General features: G+C 41.5%; 1 protein-coding gene across 7 annotated transcripts in view; it reads left to right on the top strand.

Annotated features, from left to right (window-relative positions):
- Positions 1 to 19433, top strand: part of FAM13A (family with sequence similarity 13 member A) — a 365856-nt gene that overhangs the window by 330066 nt on the left and 16357 nt on the right. For all 7 annotated transcript variants that reach the window (XM_082391636.1, XM_082391638.1, XM_082391635.1 and 4 more), the window contains 6 exons: positions 623 to 770; positions 9794 to 10007; positions 10531 to 10669; positions 11414 to 11495; positions 12346 to 12566; positions 13191 to 13274. In XM_082391636.1, coding sequence (XP_082247762.1) covers positions 623 to 770; positions 9794 to 10007; positions 10531 to 10669; positions 11414 to 11495; positions 12346 to 12566; positions 13191 to 13274 — 888 coding nt within the window. The remainder of the gene's footprint in view (positions 1 to 622; positions 771 to 9793; positions 10008 to 10530; positions 10670 to 11413; positions 11496 to 12345; positions 12567 to 13190; positions 13275 to 19433) is intronic.

Genomic DNA, 19433 nt, shown 5'->3' with positions numbered 1-19433 from the left:
ACCCAGAGCTCCTCCATAAATAGCCTGTTCTCCCCACGCTCGAGGCAGAAACAACCACAGGAAATCTGGGAATGTGCAGCTAGCCCCGCTTAATTGATCTAAGCCTGTAGGGCCAGCAGGAGAGCACGCGTGTACACAGCCTCCGCCCCTGGCCCTGCAGCACTGTTTACCTAAGGGGCAAAGAAGTCTGCGTGCAGGAGACACCATGTTGCTGCTACAGCCTTGGCAACAGCACTAGCTGAGTTTTTGGGGTTTTGTTTACAGTCTGGAGAGCCATACTCCTTTAAGGAAACACAAACTCCTTTTCCCTCCTTCCTGGCCCCAGTCGGTAATCATCCAGACTGTCAGCTGCCAGCAGTTATCAGGAAGAACAGCCCTCGGAAAACATCTTGTCTTTCTTCCAGAAGCAAAGTTAAAGGAGCGCAGATGGATGGTCGCTTTTTGCATGCAAGTGGCCAGCTATCATCCAGGGGGCATCAAGCTCTGATTTCGGTTTCCGTGCCGGGGACATCAGCAGCTGTGGCTTGGGAGGAGGTTTCACCCAGCAGGAGTGGGATCGCTGCGGACGTTTGGGGGTTTTGATGAGCAGTGGAGATTTGGGGACGTTGTGCTGTTATTGCAGGAACCCACCATGAAGATCCAGGAGCATCCCAGCGTACCTGACAGCAAGCTGCAGAGGACTCCCAGTGCTGATGACCAGCAAGAGAGCTTTGTCTCCGGAGCGCCTGAGCTGGACCTGACTGTGTTATGTGATGAGAAGAGCTGGGAAGGTAAGGTCGTCTGATGTTTGGATGATTTAATGTTGGAGAAGCATATGTACATTAGCAGAAAGGAGAAGCATGTTGGATGTGTGGGTGAGAGCGAGAGCTGTGTGTGCAGAAGTAAACCACATTTTCTAAATGACTGAAAATCCTTCCCCGGACATAGGAATGTGTCACGTTCAGTGTCGCCAAGACTAACTGCAATCTGTGAAAGAAAATGTGCTTATCCTTTATTATAGTGTCACCTTGCAGTCCTTTTTTTTTTTTTTTCATTTTGACTCTCCAGGGGTGCTGATGTGTGAGTGCCTTTTTCCCTCTAGGAGTACCAAGCTGAGTAATAGGGAACTGGTGTGCCTTTCGGATTTGCTGTCAGTGTAACTGCTTCCCCCTGCTACATGCCCACCATCCACCTCCTTCGTTAAGTCTCCTCCCCATTTTTCAAGATTATTTTGATTTGCTTTGATTCTATGTTTGTTTTTATGGAAAGAATTTTTAAATCCAGGTTAGCAAACATAAGGAATTTGCTTATCAAGAAAGCATTGAATAAAAGCGCTTCTTCTTGAAAGCCTGTAATACATTGCTTTAGATTGGTTTTTCTACAGATTTTTGACAAAAACGTTAGAAATTTACTTCTGCAGAAGAAGAGGGTATCCTCATCTTGTCAAAAGTGTATTTCAGGGAGGATCCTGCAGCAGTTCTGTCAAGCTGCTGTTCTTCCATTTTCCATGTGTCTGCATCCAAACATATCAGTGTGTGTCCAAAATAAGTGCCCATCTGCCTCTAGGCCGTATGTGTGTTTGAAGGCTACAGAGAGGGAGAAATTGTGCTCCTGAGTTCAGATCAGCAGCCTGATTTAACACAATGACTTAGCAGAGAATTACAACTATTAAAAATATCAGTCTTTTTCAAAAGCACCTGAGTTTCTTGTCTTCTGCCCACCCCTTTTTAACCAAAAAGTATTCATTATGTTAATGATCTTAGATGAAGGACCAAAAGATGATCTAAAAAGATCACAAGGTGAAAAATAGTAGCACCCATTATGCTCCTTGCATCCAGGGCTTTAGGGAAACAAAATCAAACTGTTTTTTATTCTAATTTTACCTCTTTGCAATCTAAGAAACATGTTCCAGTTCTTTTTATTGTTGTTGTTTTGTTTTGTTTTCCCCATGTAATTAAGCAGTGGATCTGAGATTTTGTCAGATCTTCCCAGCTCATAATATGTCCACTGGGGGAAGAATTCAGGGTTTTTTGTTTTGTTTTTAAGTGATACATTCCTGGCTAGCGTTTGTTGTTGTTCTTTTGTGTACTTTGAAATAATCAGGTGTGCTTTTAATTCATACATTGAAAACAACCTTACCACCCCACCAAAAAGTCCCATGGTAGCCACTGTCACCCAGATAAAACAAAAACAGTAGCCAAAATAAATGCTATATTTGGGTTTCAAGAATATGGTCTCCTCATATCATTAACATGCAGCTCTAGATAAAAACTAGGATTTTTGGTCAGAATTCAAATTGGCCATATTATCTTGATGATTTATTGAGGAAAGGGGAAGGTAGGTTCTTCCTCCTCCTACTGAAGTGGACTCAGGTGTTGGATTATTTTTACTTTGGTTAATCATAAATTTACAGTCTCTTCCAGCACACTTAAAGAGGCTAAATATAAAGCTGAAAAATCTCTCCAGAGTGGTTGAAAGCTAACTTACTGTTTCCTTAAAACTATTTCATCACTTAATGTAAAGAACTTTCTGCCAGATAAAAAATAATATGAAGGGACCAACATTTTATTATATTTTGTATTGGAAAACTAGATGAAATTTTTAAAGCTTATGGCGAGAAAGAAATACATTTTACTGTGCTTGGGAATGTGAATTGTGTTATCCATGTAATTTATGAAATGAGTTGTTTTAACTTTTTTTTTTTTTTTTTTGCCGATGACTGCATTTGTCATTGAACTTGCATATCTCAGAAATCTACGTGGATTCATTTCAAGGCTGTTTAGATCCTTTGGTTACTGCTTTCAGTATACTTATATATTTATTTATTTATTTTAAATGTCCACTTTACATTATAGCAGTAATATAGCTGTAAGTATAGTCAAAATGAAGGAATTTTTGCCTAAAGCGTGGCTAAGATGAGAGCAGTCATTTCAGTCACTAAAATATCACCTTTTTCTATAGCTTCAGTAAGAAACAACATGGTAGCTTTCCAGTAAGGAATTAACTCTGCACTAATTTAAACTGTGAATGTGAAACCAGTGCAACAAAATATATAAACAAAAGTAGTCGTTACCGAAACCATATGAGCCAGTATCCGTCGATAGGTCTCCGTCACTAGTCTCCAGACCACCACGTAGTGTCACGCCCTCTTTTTGGTTTGCGTATTCTACATCCGCAAGCCATCGTTCATTCTCATTCACAGAACATCAGGTGAGACAGTACTTAATGAGTAGCCTGCTGGTACTTCTCTCTGCCGTGTATGCTTCCACGTGGGAATGATGTTCTCTGGCTTCTGGGGCGTACGGTATCAGGGAAATAAAAAGAAAAATGAAACTGACAATAGGTTCCACAGGCTACATAAAGTGGAACCCTCTCAAGGTGAAGGTAGGATCACGGTCTAGTTGTGCCTGTTGACAGATAAATAATACACGCTTGATCTTTTTTTTTCCTCTGTGTGTAGCTATGTATTAGGGCACATTATTTGATCTGTCCACATGACGGCAACATCATAATCACTATTACTAGGGTTTCCACTCTCCACAACTAAATGGATACACAAATCAAATGAACTAGTCTTCGTTATTTAAAGTCCTTGAAAGTTACATAATTAGAATGTTCCTAATCAGCCGATTCATGTTGATTTGGGGATGCCCCTTGTGGAAGTCCTGAGATGTAAACACTTGGTTACTCTATTAGATTTGTCCTGGTGAAATCAAGTTTTAAAGAACATTTTTTTTAAAGGACATAGAATACTTCAGCTATCTTATTCATCACTTACTGCTTATCAAAAATAACTGTAGAAAGGAAATTCTCTAAAAAAAAAAAGATAGAGAAGCGAGAGATCTTAAAGATCTTACAATTGGGCCCTCCCATTATACAGCTAAGAAAGCTGAGGCCAAAAGAGGCAGAATGATGATTCAAGATCACTAAGTCTCCTGACTTCCACCCGGATGCCTCTTTCTAAGCAGTGCCAGTTCAGCATCGCGGCAGACAGTGGACCGTGAGGTGAAGAGGCAGACACACCCAGAGTTCACATCCCGGCTCTACCACTTAGCCAGCTTTGTGGACAAGGTAGTCAGCTTGTCTCAGTTTTGGCCTCAGCCTCCCCATCTTTTAATAGGTGACACAGTACGTAATAACGTGTAGTCACTATAGTAGTATCTACTTAGTATGTGTTTGCGGGATTAAATGAGCTAACATACGCAGAGTACGCAGCACAGGCACTTGATGGGCACTGAGTGAGTGTTCATTGATGTTGTTGTTTTGTTTGTTTTAACTTTTTATTTTCTATTGGAGTGTAGCCGATTAACAATGTTGTGATAGTTTCAGGTGCACAGCAAAGGGACTCAGCCATACATATACACGTATCCATTCTCCCCCAAACTCGCCTCCCATCCAGGCTGCCACATAACATGAAGCAGAGTTCCCCGTGCTGTACAGTAGGTCCTTGTTGGTTATCCATTTTAAATATAGCAGTGTGTACACGTCAATCCCAAACTCCCTAACTATCCCTTCCCCCCATCCTTCCCCCCAGTAACCATAAGTTTGTTCTCTAAGTCTGTGAGTCTATTTCTGTTTCGTAAATAAGTTCATTTGTATCATTTCTTTTTAGATTCCTCATATAAGGGATGTCATACGATGTTTCTCTTTCTCTGTCTGACCTACTTCACTCAGTAGGACAAACATGCACCCCAATGTTCATTGCAGCACTGTTTACAATAGCCAAGACATGGAAGCCACCTAAATGTCCATCGACAGAGAAATGGGAAAAGAAGATGTGGTACATATATACACTGGAATATTACTCAGCCATTAAAAAGAATAAAATAATGCCATTTGCAGAACATGGATGGACCTAGTTGATGTTATTTTGGATTGATGGCTACTAAGTTTCCCTCTAACTCTGATAGTTCGGGAGACTATGGGAACAATGTAATAGGACAGCCATTGTTCTAAGATTAAATTCTGGAATTCTAAGGAAAATTTTATGAAAGGATCCCCCCAGGGAAGACCCCCCCACCAGTGGGGCTTCCATGGTTCTGTATCTGGGATGTGCAGGGACCTCCAATACTGCTGAGTGGCCTTCTGGGAAGACAGTGTGACATCATGACAAGTAGGAATGACTCTAAACAGCATATACATAGGTGGTAATGAGACATGGAAGACATCAGCTCCCTTAATTCTGTGCAGATTTCTTGGAGAGAAATCATCAGCAGTCAGTTTTCTTTGTGTAGTAAATGGGTCCAGCCCTCTAAGCAGAGAGGAGCTATATGTCCCAATGATCACATTAGCATCAGTCAGAGTCGCATTCCCTCTTCCTGCAGTGAATCTCCTTTATTTCCATGTGCGCTGTAGTGTGTCTGAACTGGAACTCCCCCAGGATCTCTTCTTTTTTATTACTTAGGTAGCAAGCATACAGCTTTTATCTCTGTTATTTCTGACCTGCTGTGATGTCAGCTAACCTGGGCGGATTAATTTTTAATAGACGTGCCATACTTAAGTCCAGAGTTCTTTGTGACCAGACACATGGCTAAAATCAAAACCACCGTACCCAGGGAATTCTGGTCCAGATATGAAAACGCTTTTGTTTTATGTGGTCCTTTAAGATGAAAATCCAGTTTGAAGCCTCAACTCTTTTCTGTTTTCCTTTGAATAATTGTCTTGCAATATCCTGGTCTGTTTCATTGCTCTAGAATTACTGATTAAAATATAAAATATTTCCCAAGCCCTCAGTGAACACAGTCTCAAACTGGCTCTCTAAGCAGGTAGGTAATGCATAGGACATACTATCACGGACTACAGGGTTGTTCTCGGTTTGTTCTTGTTATTCTACTTGAGTGCCAACTATCAAAACATGAGATAGCCTTGTATTCTTAGATCACTTCAAACTAAAACAGAGGAATAGTTGGTCTTACTGATTCTTTAGTTATATTGAACTATGTATTACATGTAATTATATAACTCTTTTGAATAGGAGCCTTAAGTTATAAGACTGTATAGAATTAAAGAAAGAGAGAAAAAGGAGAGAAATCATATAAGCATTTCATGTTGCATAGGTGAGAAACTTCTGTTCTGTCTGCCACTAATGATGAAACATGTCTTTTTATTTTGTTAAGGTTGAAATTCTTTTTTTTCTTTAACATCTTTATTGGAGTATAATTGCTTTACAATGGTGTGTTAGTTTCTGCTTTATAACAAAGTGAATCAGTTATACATATCCAATATGTTCCCATATCTCTTCCCTCTTGCATCTCCCTCCCACCCTCCTTATCCCATCCCTCTAGGTGGTCACAAAGCACCGAGCTGATCTCCCTGTGCTATGCGGCTGCTTCCCACTAGCTATCTGTTTTACATTTGGTAGTATATATAAGTCCATGCCACTCTCTCACTTCGTCCCAGCTTATAAGGTTGAAATTCTTAATGGTCTTATATTTCTCATTTTTAAATAAGTGAATTTCCTAGAGATTATCATACCAAGTGAACTAAGTCAGACAGAGAAAGACAAATGTCATATGATACCACTAATATGTGGAATCTAGAAAAATGATACAAATGAACTTACTTACAAAACAGAAATAGACTCACAGACATAGAAAACAACCTTATGGTTACCAAAGGGGAAAGGGGATGGGGAGGGATAAATTAGGAGTTTGGGATTAACAGATACAAACTACTGTATATAAAATAGGTAAATAATTGTAAATCAATTATACTTCTATAAAGATGTTAAATAATAATAATAATAATAAATAAATAAATGAATAAATAAATAAAATAGATAAACAGCTAGGACCTTCTGTATAGCACAGGAAACTATATTCATTATCTTATAATAACCTATAATGGAAAAGAATCTGAAAAAGAATGTACGTGTGTATATATGTGTGTGTGTGTGTGTGTATATATATATATGTATACATATATATATCTGAATCACCTTGCTGTACACCTGAAATTAACACAACATTGTAAACCAACTATACTTCAATTAAAAATAAACAGAATCATACAGTAAAAAGTAAAAGTTTAAAGAGTGAATTCAAGAGACAGTGTCACCCATAAGCTAGAATTTCTTTAGCCATGTACTTTATATATACCACTGGTGACACTAGGAAAATGACACATTTTGTCTTCTTGTCAGTGAAGCGATGGGTCAAGAATGGAGCCCCAGAAGACAGCTGTGTTAACAAAAAGGCAATCTGAGGGATGGCCCCATGTTAGTCACAAAGCATCAAACAAGCACATGATTAGTATTTTGTAGTTAACTCAGGATCACTGTATATTTTTTTACTGGAGACATGTTTGGTTAATGGTCACAAACACATACTGTTTTTGCAAAAATTTTGGTGCCTGGAGACCACATAGTTCAAGCTCAAAGCAAAGATTAGTTGTAATATTTTTTAAGAGTTGTATCTGCTAGATTCAGACAGATTAAAGGGCTTCAGGACCTAAAGTAACACCTTTTCAAACTGAGTTTTGATGAGGAGAAATGTCAAAGTAGCCAGCACGCCCATGCCAATATCAACATCAGACTTTGTTTCACCGATGCCCTCTGTCCTCACCAGCCACCGAGCCCTTCCCCCAGGGGTTTTGCTCCTTTGCCTCTTGGCAGTGAGGTGATTACCTGCTGCTTTACTGTTCAAGCCATCTTAACCCTTTCCCTGTCCTGGTTCCATTGACTTTAGTCCTTATAGAAAATTACTCCTGTCTTATGAAATACCATGAAATAGACGATGTCATCAAGTCAGTTTAATAGTTCCATTTTCTGCAGCTTTATACTACATTTTTGTTATTTTTCTAGGAATTGCTTTCCACTCACCTCCTCCTTCCCTCATACCCCCTCACCTCTCAATCCATTTTCACTCTTTCCTGTTGGCGGTTCCGGAGCTGCTCGTATCTGACCTCTGCCACTTAGGGGAGCCAGCCAACAGCATCAGTACAAACAATGCAACGACTCCTGTTAGTCTCCGGCTGTAGCCATGCCCATCTACCAGCATATTCTCTGCCACTCTTTAAGACTCGATAGGCAAGACTCTGTCTTTAACATGCTTTCATTTTTCAAAGTATTTATAGTATCATCTGTGTTACCAGATAACTCAGTTGTCTTTAAATTTTGAGAACCTGTGGGCCTCCTTCCACATGAGGTTCATTTTTTTAAATTAATGTACCTAACTCTCCTACTGTACTGTGGGGTTTTAAAACCTTTTTAAGACAGTCATCCTTGTCCTTGAAGCACCTGGCACATTCTGAATGGAAGCACTGTCCTGGAGGGTAGGAGACTGAGTTTCTAGACCCAACTCTTGTCATTGATTAGGTATTTGCTCTGGAATTCTTTGGGTTTCAGTGTCCTTATCTGTAATCTGTTGGACTGAATCAGTAGTTCTCAAACCTGACTGCATTTTGGAAGACTTGGGAAGCTTTTTAGAGAGTGTGTGTTTGCGTGTGTTTGTGTGTGTGTGTCTCACACATATGTGGACCCTCACCTAAAAATTCTGCCTAATTGGGTGATGTGAGGACCTGTACATTAGGAGTTATTTAGGTTTCTCTCTGTGACCCTAATGTGCAGCCAGGTTTGAAAAGTCACCAGGTTAGATGACGTATGAAGTTTCAACCAGCTTTAATGTTCCGTGATTACAGTATGATCTTTTGAAGTAAAATACAGAGTAAGCACTTGTTTAAGATAATTTTGTAGGTTTTAGAAATACTTTGATAGCTGAAGGAGCAGTTGTTCCATGATTCAAACTGTGGGAATCCCAGAATTTAAGATCATGGCCAAATTCCAGCCTTGTGTAAATCACAATATCCACAAGTGTATTTAAAGCGTAATCTTTTTGTTTTTTTAATGAAGAGATTATTCCAAATGAAATACCCTACATCATCTGAGATCTATCCTTAAAATATGTCAGATAGGATTTTTTTAATGAGGAAAGAAATACATTGAGGTGGGTCTTACAGTGAAAGGAAATAAATATCATCCTATTCCCTCCCAAAATGACAAATCAGGATTTTGTGCCAAGTCTGTTTTTTTTTTCAAGGTTGTCTGAAATAATTCATACTGATTTGTCCTTTGTAAGGCATTCTTTTTTTCTCTATTGACTAATTTTATGCACGTATCTTACTTTAACTGTAGTCTTAAGTAGCCTCTAAAGTTTCAAGTACAGAGCATGTATCTTAAACATGCTAAATCCTAATATGCTAAGCAGAAGCGCACAAAACAGCTTATTGATTGACCTCAACGGAGGGCGTAAACTCCTAAACCGATGGGGTCTCACAAGGTTAATGTGATTCCTTAGTGGTTTCAGTGAGGGATGTCCAGCCATGAGGCCAAACCCCTCCCTCCCAGGCACATGTGAGTTTCTCTTCCGTAACACCCTCAGATGGAGAAGTTATCATCAGTGATCTGTGGGGAAAGTTGGAAGCACACACTGTTCCCCAGGACAGCTCTAGCACATTCTCCTTTGAAGGCAAGTGAGGATGGAGACAGAGGGTAGATGATGGCTGTCAGTTAGATTTGCCAGTTCCGGTCAGGGCATAGTGTCCCGAGTTACAACCTTCCACCTAAACCGTGAAACTGGGAACTCCCCGGCGGTCCAGTGGTTAGAACTCTGTGCTTCCACCGCAGGGGGCACGGGTTCTGTCTCTGGTTGGGGAACCAAGAACCTGTAAGCCGTGCGGCGCAGCCAAACAAAAGATAAACAAATCAATAAAATGTGAAACCGTCCAGTGCCTCCCAAGTTCAGTTGCTCCTGATGCATTCAGAAAACAAGCGCGCTCTAGAGAGCAGCTTGGCCCTCTTACCCCTGCTCTTTTCCAGAGCCCGCCCCTGCTTTCTCCTCGTGGCAGCAGGAGAGCGTTCGTGCTGGCGAAGCACGCCTCTCCCCGCAGGCAGGGCGCCTGATTCGGCAGCTCCTGGATGAGGACAGCGACCCCATGCTCTCGCCCCGCTTCTACGCTTACGGGCAGAGCAGGCAGTACCTGGACGACACGGAAGTGCCTCCTTCTCCCCCCAATTCCCATCCTTTCATGAGGTATGTTGCTTTACGTTGCACATGCGCAAAGATACCATGCCTGTAACATTCGAATGTCAGAGGAATGTTGCGGATGGCTAGTAATTTTTTTTAATTAAGTCGTAAGCATATGGAGGAACATATTTGAAATTCTCCCTCCTAGTGCACACGCTCTGTTGTAATTTTTCACTTGACCTGTGGCCCAACTACAGCATCACCTGCTGACTCTCCATTAGCACCTCCTTTCCAGAGCTCTCTCGTGTTTCACTGTGAGGTCCGCTGTGCACATTTCAGTCCCGGCTTTGCCAAGCGTAAAGGTGAGCTAGAGAAGATTGGACCTATTGAAAAGGCAGGACACGCAGAGCTCAAGGGCACAAAATGAATTAGCGGTCAGCTTGCTTTTATTCGAGAGGATAAACACGGTTTGGACAGTACCCCCCCCCCCCACCCGCCTTCCCCGTGCCACATCCCTCATTCCCAGCGCCCCTCCCAGCAGGCGGTGACTGTCCCTAGGGAAGCTGACCCTGCGCTGTGCCCCTCACAGGCGACGCAGCTCCTCTCTGGGCTCCTACGACGACGAGCAAGAGGACCTGACGCCTGCCCAGCTCACGCGGAGGATTCAGAGCCTTAAAAAGAAGATCCGAAAGTTTGAAGACAGGTTTGAAGAGGAGCGGAAGTACAAGGTGGGTGCCTGCTCACTCCCCCGCCCCCCTTGCCGTGATGCGTCGGCAACTCAGAGAAGTGATAAAGGTGAAGGGAAATTTCTAGGGAATCTCGAAACTAAAAGGCAATAAACACTGGGGTATCAACGCTGATAAACCCCAGACATCGTGTATCAGCATTTTCCGTGCACAGGTGTATCCTTACAGAGGAACTGAATGCTCTCCTCAATGTCTTGCAAATTGATCAGTGAACAGGGATGGGAAAAATCATTAAATGAAGTATTTTGTTTGCCTAAAACGTAATTCGAGATTGTCTTCTAAAATTTTATTAGTACTGACCTCATTCTACTCTCAGCTCTATCCTTAGTATTTCTCACGAGAGTGGCAAAAAAGGCATTTTTCATGGTGGTTGTAGTGTAACATATCATATACCCCTCTGCTTTCTATCCTGTTAGCCTGACAGGTTGAACCCTACAAGGTCATGGGCCTCATAGAAGTCCATGATCATAAAAATCCAGAATTTTGCCTCTGAGGAGTTCTTTGAAAGCATCAAAAATAACCAGATAGTATTAAAAAATAAATAAACAACCAGATATAAAGAAGGATAATGGAATCCCACCTGTGAAGTTGCTCTGATTAATCACAGCTCATTTATTATTCCAGTGGAACTCAACTTTTCCTTCCTGTTTAAAACAAACTGATTATCAAACTCTTCTTTTTCCTGCCCCAATTCCAAAACACTTACTCAAGATTTCCTTTTCTCAGCCTTCCCACAGCGACAAAGCAGCCAATCCAGAGGTTCTGAAATGGACAAATGACCTTGCCAAATTCCGGAAACAACTTAAAGGTAGGTAACGTTCTAGACCTATGGTGCGGTCTCCAGGGAACAAGCCAGGTGCCGAAGCTGCGATCTCACCATGTGCTGAGTGCCCCTCACTGCTACAGTATTCCAGGAAAGACAAGTTTCTTGAAGCTGCTTCCCAGGGCTCTAAGTATTCAGGGCACACTTTCTTCATGTCTTCCCATGGCCTCAATCACGGGGAAACCCAGATCAGCTAAGATGCAAATTCGGCAGCATTTTTTTGACTTCCCTAAATCACTAATATAAGGATGATGGTTTCAACTCGAAGTACCTGTTTAATCCAAGGCTTTATTTGCTGTGGAATTAAGACAGAGAACACAGATGGATGTGAGAAGGATTTGGTCCCTGTCCCTCAAAGCACTTGCTGTCTTTTAGGACACAGAGTCATATACACAATAGAATAGAATACAAAGTGAAAATAATTCCAAAATGAGATATATACATCATATGGAAAAAGTTGGCCAGCACTTGGGCGCTAGATCTGCAAATACCTGTAAACGCTAAGGGAATCAGTAGGAAGCCATCCATCCGCCTCATTCTGAGAACAGCAAACAGGTTGGTGTGGCTAATGCATGGCTGTTCTTAAGAGCAGGTGTCAAACTAAAACTTCCTCAGGAATGAGGGTTAGGAAATCATACCAGATAATCCGGGAAGACATTATCATTTTTCTTGGGTTTAACACAATAACCCAGGGATTTCGACTAATATGATAATTAAATACTTTCTGGGGGAAAAGAAAGACAAGGCTAAGCAGTCGTTAACAGCACAGAAAAACAATCTGGGTTCAGCAGACGTCAGTTCCCATACATCTCCACCCCCAAATCTTTTCTCCTAGAGTCAAAACTGAAGATATCGGAAGAGGACCTAACCCCCAGGATACGGCAGAGAAGCAATACTCTCCCCAAGAGTTTCGGCTCCCAACTTGAGAAAGAAGACGAGAAGAAGCAAGAGCTGGTAGATAAAGCCTTAAAGCCTAGCGTCGAAGCCACGCTGGAGTCCATCCAAAGGAAGCTCCAGGAGAAGCGGGTGGAAACCAGCCGTCCTGAGGACATTAAGGTGTGATTCTGTGAAGGCCCCCAGCCGACTGCTAATCCTAAAGCATTCCGGTCAGCGTGGTAGGATGGCGGGGCATGTCCCAGGGTCCCAATGGGAAGGGTGACAGAGCGACACCTTTTTAAACCTCCCACACTCTGAGACATCCAGAGAAGCAGATAAAGCAAACTCAGAGTGTTTTAACTGTAGGTACTTCGGGTTTGGACTACAGACTGAAAGCAGGAAGCCCTGTTGTACAGATTGCAGAATGGACTTGTTTCAGTTAATAGCGTGGTGGCTCTCTGAGGCAGGAGGCTTAGAGACAAGCCTTTGGGAGTGTGCGTCCTGTAACTGTAGTCATTGCCGGAGCCGGTTAGCTAAGCCCCATGTGCCTCGCAGCCTTGCTTACCTCAATGCCACGTGCCTTTGCCCACTGCACGGGAGGTAGGAGTACTCATAGGTGCCGATTCTGCTGTGCTGTGTTTCCAGCAAGACACCAGGAATAGCTGATTCCTAGCTTTGGATCGAGCTGTTGTGTAAACGTTCTTTCTAACCTTACCGTGGGAAATTTGTTGAACTAAATAAAGAAGTCGGGACGTTCACAAGTGTTTTCCCCTTTCTCATTTCTCTATCCTTGTGTTTATACAGGATATGACCAAAGACCAGATTGCTAATGAGAAAGTGGCCCTGCAGAAAGCTCTGTTATATTATGAAAGCATTCATGGACGGCCGGTACGTGAATGTGCGGAATTTGCTGATTGGGGTAAATTACCTGGCTTTAGAAGTGGATCTGTGTTCAGTATTTTGCAGATGAGGTTCCCTGATGTTTAGATTACTCTGTATTTTCACCAGAAGTAAGCTTTCGGAAGGCTAAACCAATGATAGGAGTTCCACTATCTAGTAGGTGCTAAATTTAATTAAGCTCCAAAGAAAAATTAGTTTGCAGCTAAAATGTAGTCACTAGTGTCCTGCTTCGAGGGGAAAATGGTGGAGGGGGATATAAATCGCTGCGCAGCGCCCTAGAGTGGGGAGACGTGCCTGCCCCCATAAAGCTGCCATCGCCGGCTCTAGGCATTCTTATCCATAAAAGGAAGGTGCTAAACTAGAATGATCTGCCCTAAAGTTCAGTTTCTCTGCAATGCCGTTTGCAACCCGTGTTTGTAGAGAAGTTCTAGCTGCCATCCAGAACCAAAAGTGTGAGGAGTCCAAAATATGGCTTTGGAAGCATTTGAGGCAGTTTGTTACTCAGCAAGAGCGTTGATTGAATGCTTGTTGTTAGCCCTGGGGGAGAGGGTAGCATGACAGCCTTCTGGTCTGTTCCTTAGGGAACTCGTAATCAGATCGCCTAGTCAGTGACTCTTAGTAACCTTCTGTTAAGAATGTTGTCAAGAACCCAACCAGACACGTTCTTAAGAGCAGGTATAAGGAAGCGTGAAGTTGATGTTCACATATGGATTCTTCTACCACCAAAATGCATAGATCTCTTTTCCAGTGTCAGCCATAGCTATGTCATGGAGAGAGTCTTTTCATCAAAAATATGCTCTTTTAGATAAAGAAACTTCGAGAATAATGCACTAGACTATCAGATCTGTGAGGGCAGGGATTCTGGGTTTTGTTTACCTAATGGTGAACCTGGCCCTCAGCAACTAGCACAAGACCTGACACAGAGCATGTGCCCAATAAACTATCTGTTGAATGATCCTCCGTGGTATTTTGGTTCTGAATTTATTAGGTTTAAATTAAAAACAAAACAAAAAACCTGGCGCTGATGATGATGGATTTTGCTGGCCTGTCCCTGCAGTGGAAAAATACTGGTGCTCTGGGATAATGGTCATGTTTCAAGCCAGGTTTTGTTTTGGATTTTTTCAAGGCGTTGAACCAAATAGTGAACGCTCTGGAGCTCTACTACATTGTGAAATTTCGTCCTTCTCTTCTGGGGTATTCAGAACTTGTAGAGATGGAGCAAAACTTCTTCTGGCAGAGAGAAACCCCTTCTCCACTAAAGGGCTCTCCTCCCGGCCACCAGGCAGGCCTCCATGAGGGAGGTGGGACTTACGTATCTTCCTTCTTTCCATTGTGTGGATTCAGGTTATGACGTTGACAGACTCCTTTAAAGACTTCCTTGCCTGAGGCCCGAGGTCTCTCAGCTGAATACTAGTCTTTACCTTACTGTCAGTGCAGGGGTTTGTGTGCAGTGGTACTTGTTGCTCTGAGTTGGGCACAGTCTCTCATTCTGCCCGGACGGTGGCAACATGCAGGCCCTAGGATCAGCAGACCTAGATTCAAACCTCCGCCCTGCCGACTGGCTCCTTGACTCGGCTGCTTAGGGAACTCTCAGAGCCCCAGCGTTTTGTCTTCATAATAGATGTCTGTTATAGGTTGTCATGGAGACTAAACGACATTACACACACACACACACACACACACACACACACACACACATTTACCTGTAGGCTGTCTGGCATTGAGGAAGTAGGGCAGAGTGGCTTTGGGGAGAGATGGGTGGGATTCCTCAGTAAATGATAGGTTTCACTTCTGGTACAATTATATGTTCTGCCTTCTGCTGTCTACTTCTTATTAAATGATTGACTCAGGAGAAATGCACATTTTTTTAACACTCTTACCATTAGGAATATGAACTATTAATTCGTGGTCCTTTCTTTCATCATTCTTTTAGATGAAGGAAAAACACTTCTGGGATGTGCATTCTAGCATCTCACAGGGCAGGGGACAAATGCTCTAGGAAGTTCAAGTGTCATTTATTCCTGTTCCTGAGTCGGGCTCTCTGCCTGTCTCTGGAACATGATACTCCAGCCTCCTCAGGAAAAGCAGAGTTCACTTGATATCTGGCCAGTCTGAAAATCAAAGAGTGAACTTTTCATTCTTAGATCTGTGATGTTGCCACGGACCCTGGACTTATAAATACAAAAAATACATATACTTCCAGAACTAAACCGTCATTCCAAACCCCGAGTGTTTTAGAAAAGCAGATGCTTAGAGCCTGATGGTTTTTTTGCTGAGTCTACAGATTCTGATATAAAAGGACACTAACAGTCAAAATCACAGGCCATGTGTGCTGCTTCTGTACATGTTTTAACAAGGCTGCTTGCTCTAACGAGACACCCTCCAGACAGACCGACACATGTAAGGAAAACAAAAACACGCTCATTTACACACTGGCACATGATTCCGTATGAATTATTATCGAAGTGTGTCCTTTTCAACATTTGAGGGTCTCATCAGAAGCCCACGTCACAGAGGTACAACAGATGACTGCAGCTCCCTGTGTTACCTTCTTTACAGACCCCGATGATGGTGTGGAGGGGAGAGAGTGGGCGGCTTGCCCAGAGCTTCTGGGTTCTCATTGATGTATTTTAATCTTTTGTTTCAAAAACCAGGGAACTAACAGGACCCTAAATGCACCGTGTTCAAATTTAAATGCAAATTCTAAAGCCACATATAAATACTATCATTTGTTTATCTGCTGTTTGGGATTATTTGAGCTGATCTTTGCCCAGTCAGCCTAGCATTGTTACCTGATAGTAAAGGAGAGAGGGTCACCGTTTTCCGAATCAACGGGCCAAGAATGCAGCTGTTACAAGAATCCATCTCATTTGTCTTCTCCCACTAGCGGTTTTATGACTCAGAGACACCCCTCCACACACAGATTCAGACCATTTTTTGTTTTACTAAGGAGATTTGATATATTTTTCTGAGACTTACAGAGCAACCAAATAGGGTAGTAAGAGACCAGTAGATGAAGATTTCTTTCCATCAAAAGCAAAGATTGAGTGGAAGGTGCTGCCTTCACCCGTTAGATCTTCATAGCTAGATGTTCATGCTGTCTTGACTTGGGTGTAAACGTGTATCTTAGTCTTAACCCTATTTCCACACATTGAAAGCCACTCAGAGCTGCCACTTAAATGAAAATTTAAATAAAGGCTTGAAGCAAGAAGAGGGAAAGTATATTGAAAAGACAATATACTATATGCTTGGCCTAAAGTCATTTTTAAGCAATTATGGATCATAACGATTTTCTAATTTGAATTCTGCAGTTTACCCATCAAGAAACCGAGACTCAGAGAACCTTACTGGCTCATTCAAAGGGCTATTCTTGGTTTGGAGTAGAATCCCTGAGCAGCTGGTGACTCGAGAATAAGAGATGTCAAACTTCCGAACAGTTTGCCCATGGTCCACTTAATATCAGCGGCCCTTTTTTTAACAGTTTAACCAAGGTGCTACTTTGTTTTTCTAACTCTTGGTTAGATTTTGGCTCTGCTCACAAATCCAGCACTGATAATTACATAAGACATGGCTTTATGAAGGGTGAAAGTTGTATTGACTTTTGGTATCACCAAACCTTTGGCTTCAGACATTTATCATGGAAATAATCCTGGTGTAAATCAAGTAGTATTCTTTCCATCACCTCAGACCTAAAGATCATGGATATTTTTGGTGTTTAGATACTTCCATCAAATGCCAACATTAACTTCAGTAAAATCATGATGAGTTTTGACTCTCCGTAATCAAAAACTGGATTTTATCAGATCTCTCACAGGTGATTAGTTCTGAGGGTCATTCATTTTTAAAATGAGCAATTCATAGAAAATCTAAATATCAGCATTACAAGCCAAATATAAGCCAGCTATCCTCTTCATCTACTCTAACTAGAAAATTTGGTTTTCGAACAAAGAGTTAGAAAGGAAATTGATTCTATCACATTTGCCATGTCTGGCTGATTTTAGCAGTAGGTTTCCTTCCAAAATCCAGAGTCTCCTTTTATAATCCAAAGATGTTTCTACAGTTGACCCTTGAATAATTCGGGGGTTAGGCATTGTTCAACCCTCAGCATAGTCGAAAATCTGAGTATAACTTAGAGAGGGCCCTCTGTATCCATGGTTCCACCATATCTGAGGTTCCGAATCCATGGGTGCAACCGTGTAGTAGATCGTGTAGTAATGTAGTATTTACTATTGAAAAAAATCCGCGTGTAAGTGGACCTGTGTAGTTCACACCCATGTTGTTCTATGGTCAGATGTAGTAATAGGATGCTAGTCTGCAATGGGGAAATGCTGGCTCCTTATTTTATTTTTTGCACGTCTTTTGGGCACTAAACATCTGTTGTTTATCTTACATAATATTTCACCGCATGTCATGGGTTGACGATTAGGATGTGCCTTAATTGCATCTGCAATACATTTAATGAATGCATCTTGTAGTAACAGAAAAAATTATTTCACGTGTTCCAGTACTAAATTTTGTCGTTTTACATGTGCGGTTGTACAAGTCATTTATTTCTATTCTGCACACTTACTTGTGGCTACTGTTGAGCTTCTGTTGAAGTATAACATGAATACGGAAAAGAGCCTAAATTATAAATATATATGTTGATGAATTTTCACAAATCCACGTCACCAACATCCTGATCAAGAAATAAAATGTGGCCTGCCCTCTGGAAGCCCTTCTCATGTCCCCTTCCAGTCAATACCATGACCTTCCACCCCACCAACAAAAGCCATTCTCTTGACTTCTAACGTTATACATTTGATTTGCTTATTTTTGAACTTTGTATAATTTGAACTTTACAGTATGTATTCTTAGGTCTCTGGCTTGTTCTCCTTGGCTTTATTTTTTGTGAGGTTAATCCATGATATTGCATATAGCTGTGTCCATTCATGTTCATGGCTGTGTAGTATTCAATTTCGGGAACTTATTTGTTCTGTTGTTGGGCATATGGATGGTTTCCAGTTCGGGGTTCTTATAAATAGTGCTGTTATGAACATTCTTATGAATGTCTTTTGTTGAACTTAAGACCACACTTGTTTGATGTGTACTTAAGAGCGGAATTGGTGAGTCATATGTTTAGCTTTAGGAGATACCGCCAAATAGTTTTCCAAAGTGTTCCACCCTTGCCAGCACTGAGAGAGAGTTCCAACTTCTCAGCATTCTTTCCGACACTTGACACGGTCTGTCTTTCATGTCAGCCATTGTGGTAGGTATGTAGTAGTGATAGCCTGTGGTTCTACCCTCACTCTTTTTTTGTATGAAATAATTCCTGTGTTCCCGTCCAGTTCTGACAGTCATCTTTTATGAAATACCAAATTTAAAACTCCTTTTAATATGGTAGATAGTAAAAGCAAGAAAATGCCGCCTCTTGATATTTTGGTAACAGGAAGAGATAGAAAGAAGTGATTATTGTTATTGCTGATGACAGAAGATAAATCCTCAAGATGTCTTTGCATAATGGCAGTATTCTATCAAGTTTATCCAAAGTTCACTTATTGTTGATCACTTTGAGAAAGGCAAATAAAAAAGGCAACAAAGGATAATCAATTCATGCATAATCTACACCTGTCTTCAAAGTTGAAGGCCCAAAAGGCCCATAAGAGAAATGGTCCAAGCGAATACTATTTGCCCTTCCTTACCTCTGTAACCCTTGCCTTATGTGTACAGTAGAAATAAAATGCAGAAGACCAACAGCAAACTTGAAACAAAGATACTTCATCTCTTGCTCCATTTAAGTAAACAAATGCATATTTATGAATTTGGCATACCTATTTATATTTGAAATATTCATTCACTCATTTTACAGATATTTATGGAATATTTTTATCATGTCAGGCACTGAAATAGTTACCAGGGGTACAAAAACACAAACTCCTGGTGTCAAGGGGCTTATAGTCTAAAGAGAAGACAGACGTGTCAACAAATAGTTACTATAGAGTATAAAAATATATCATCCATTAGGACTGCTATAATACCATAGACTGGATGGCTTATAAAAGATAGAAATTTACAGTCCTGGAGGCTGGAAGTCCAGGATTAAGGTGCTGGTGTTTAGTGAGGGCCCACTTCCCAATTCATAGACAGCTATCTTTTCGCTGTCCTCAC

The sequence above is a fragment of the Balaenoptera borealis genome, assembly GCF_965194805.1.
Source record: "Balaenoptera borealis genome assembly, chromosome: 4".
NCBI lineage: Eukaryota > Metazoa > Chordata > Mammalia > Artiodactyla > Balaenopteridae > Balaenoptera > Balaenoptera borealis.
This window is presented reverse-complemented; position numbering and strand designations above follow the sequence as displayed.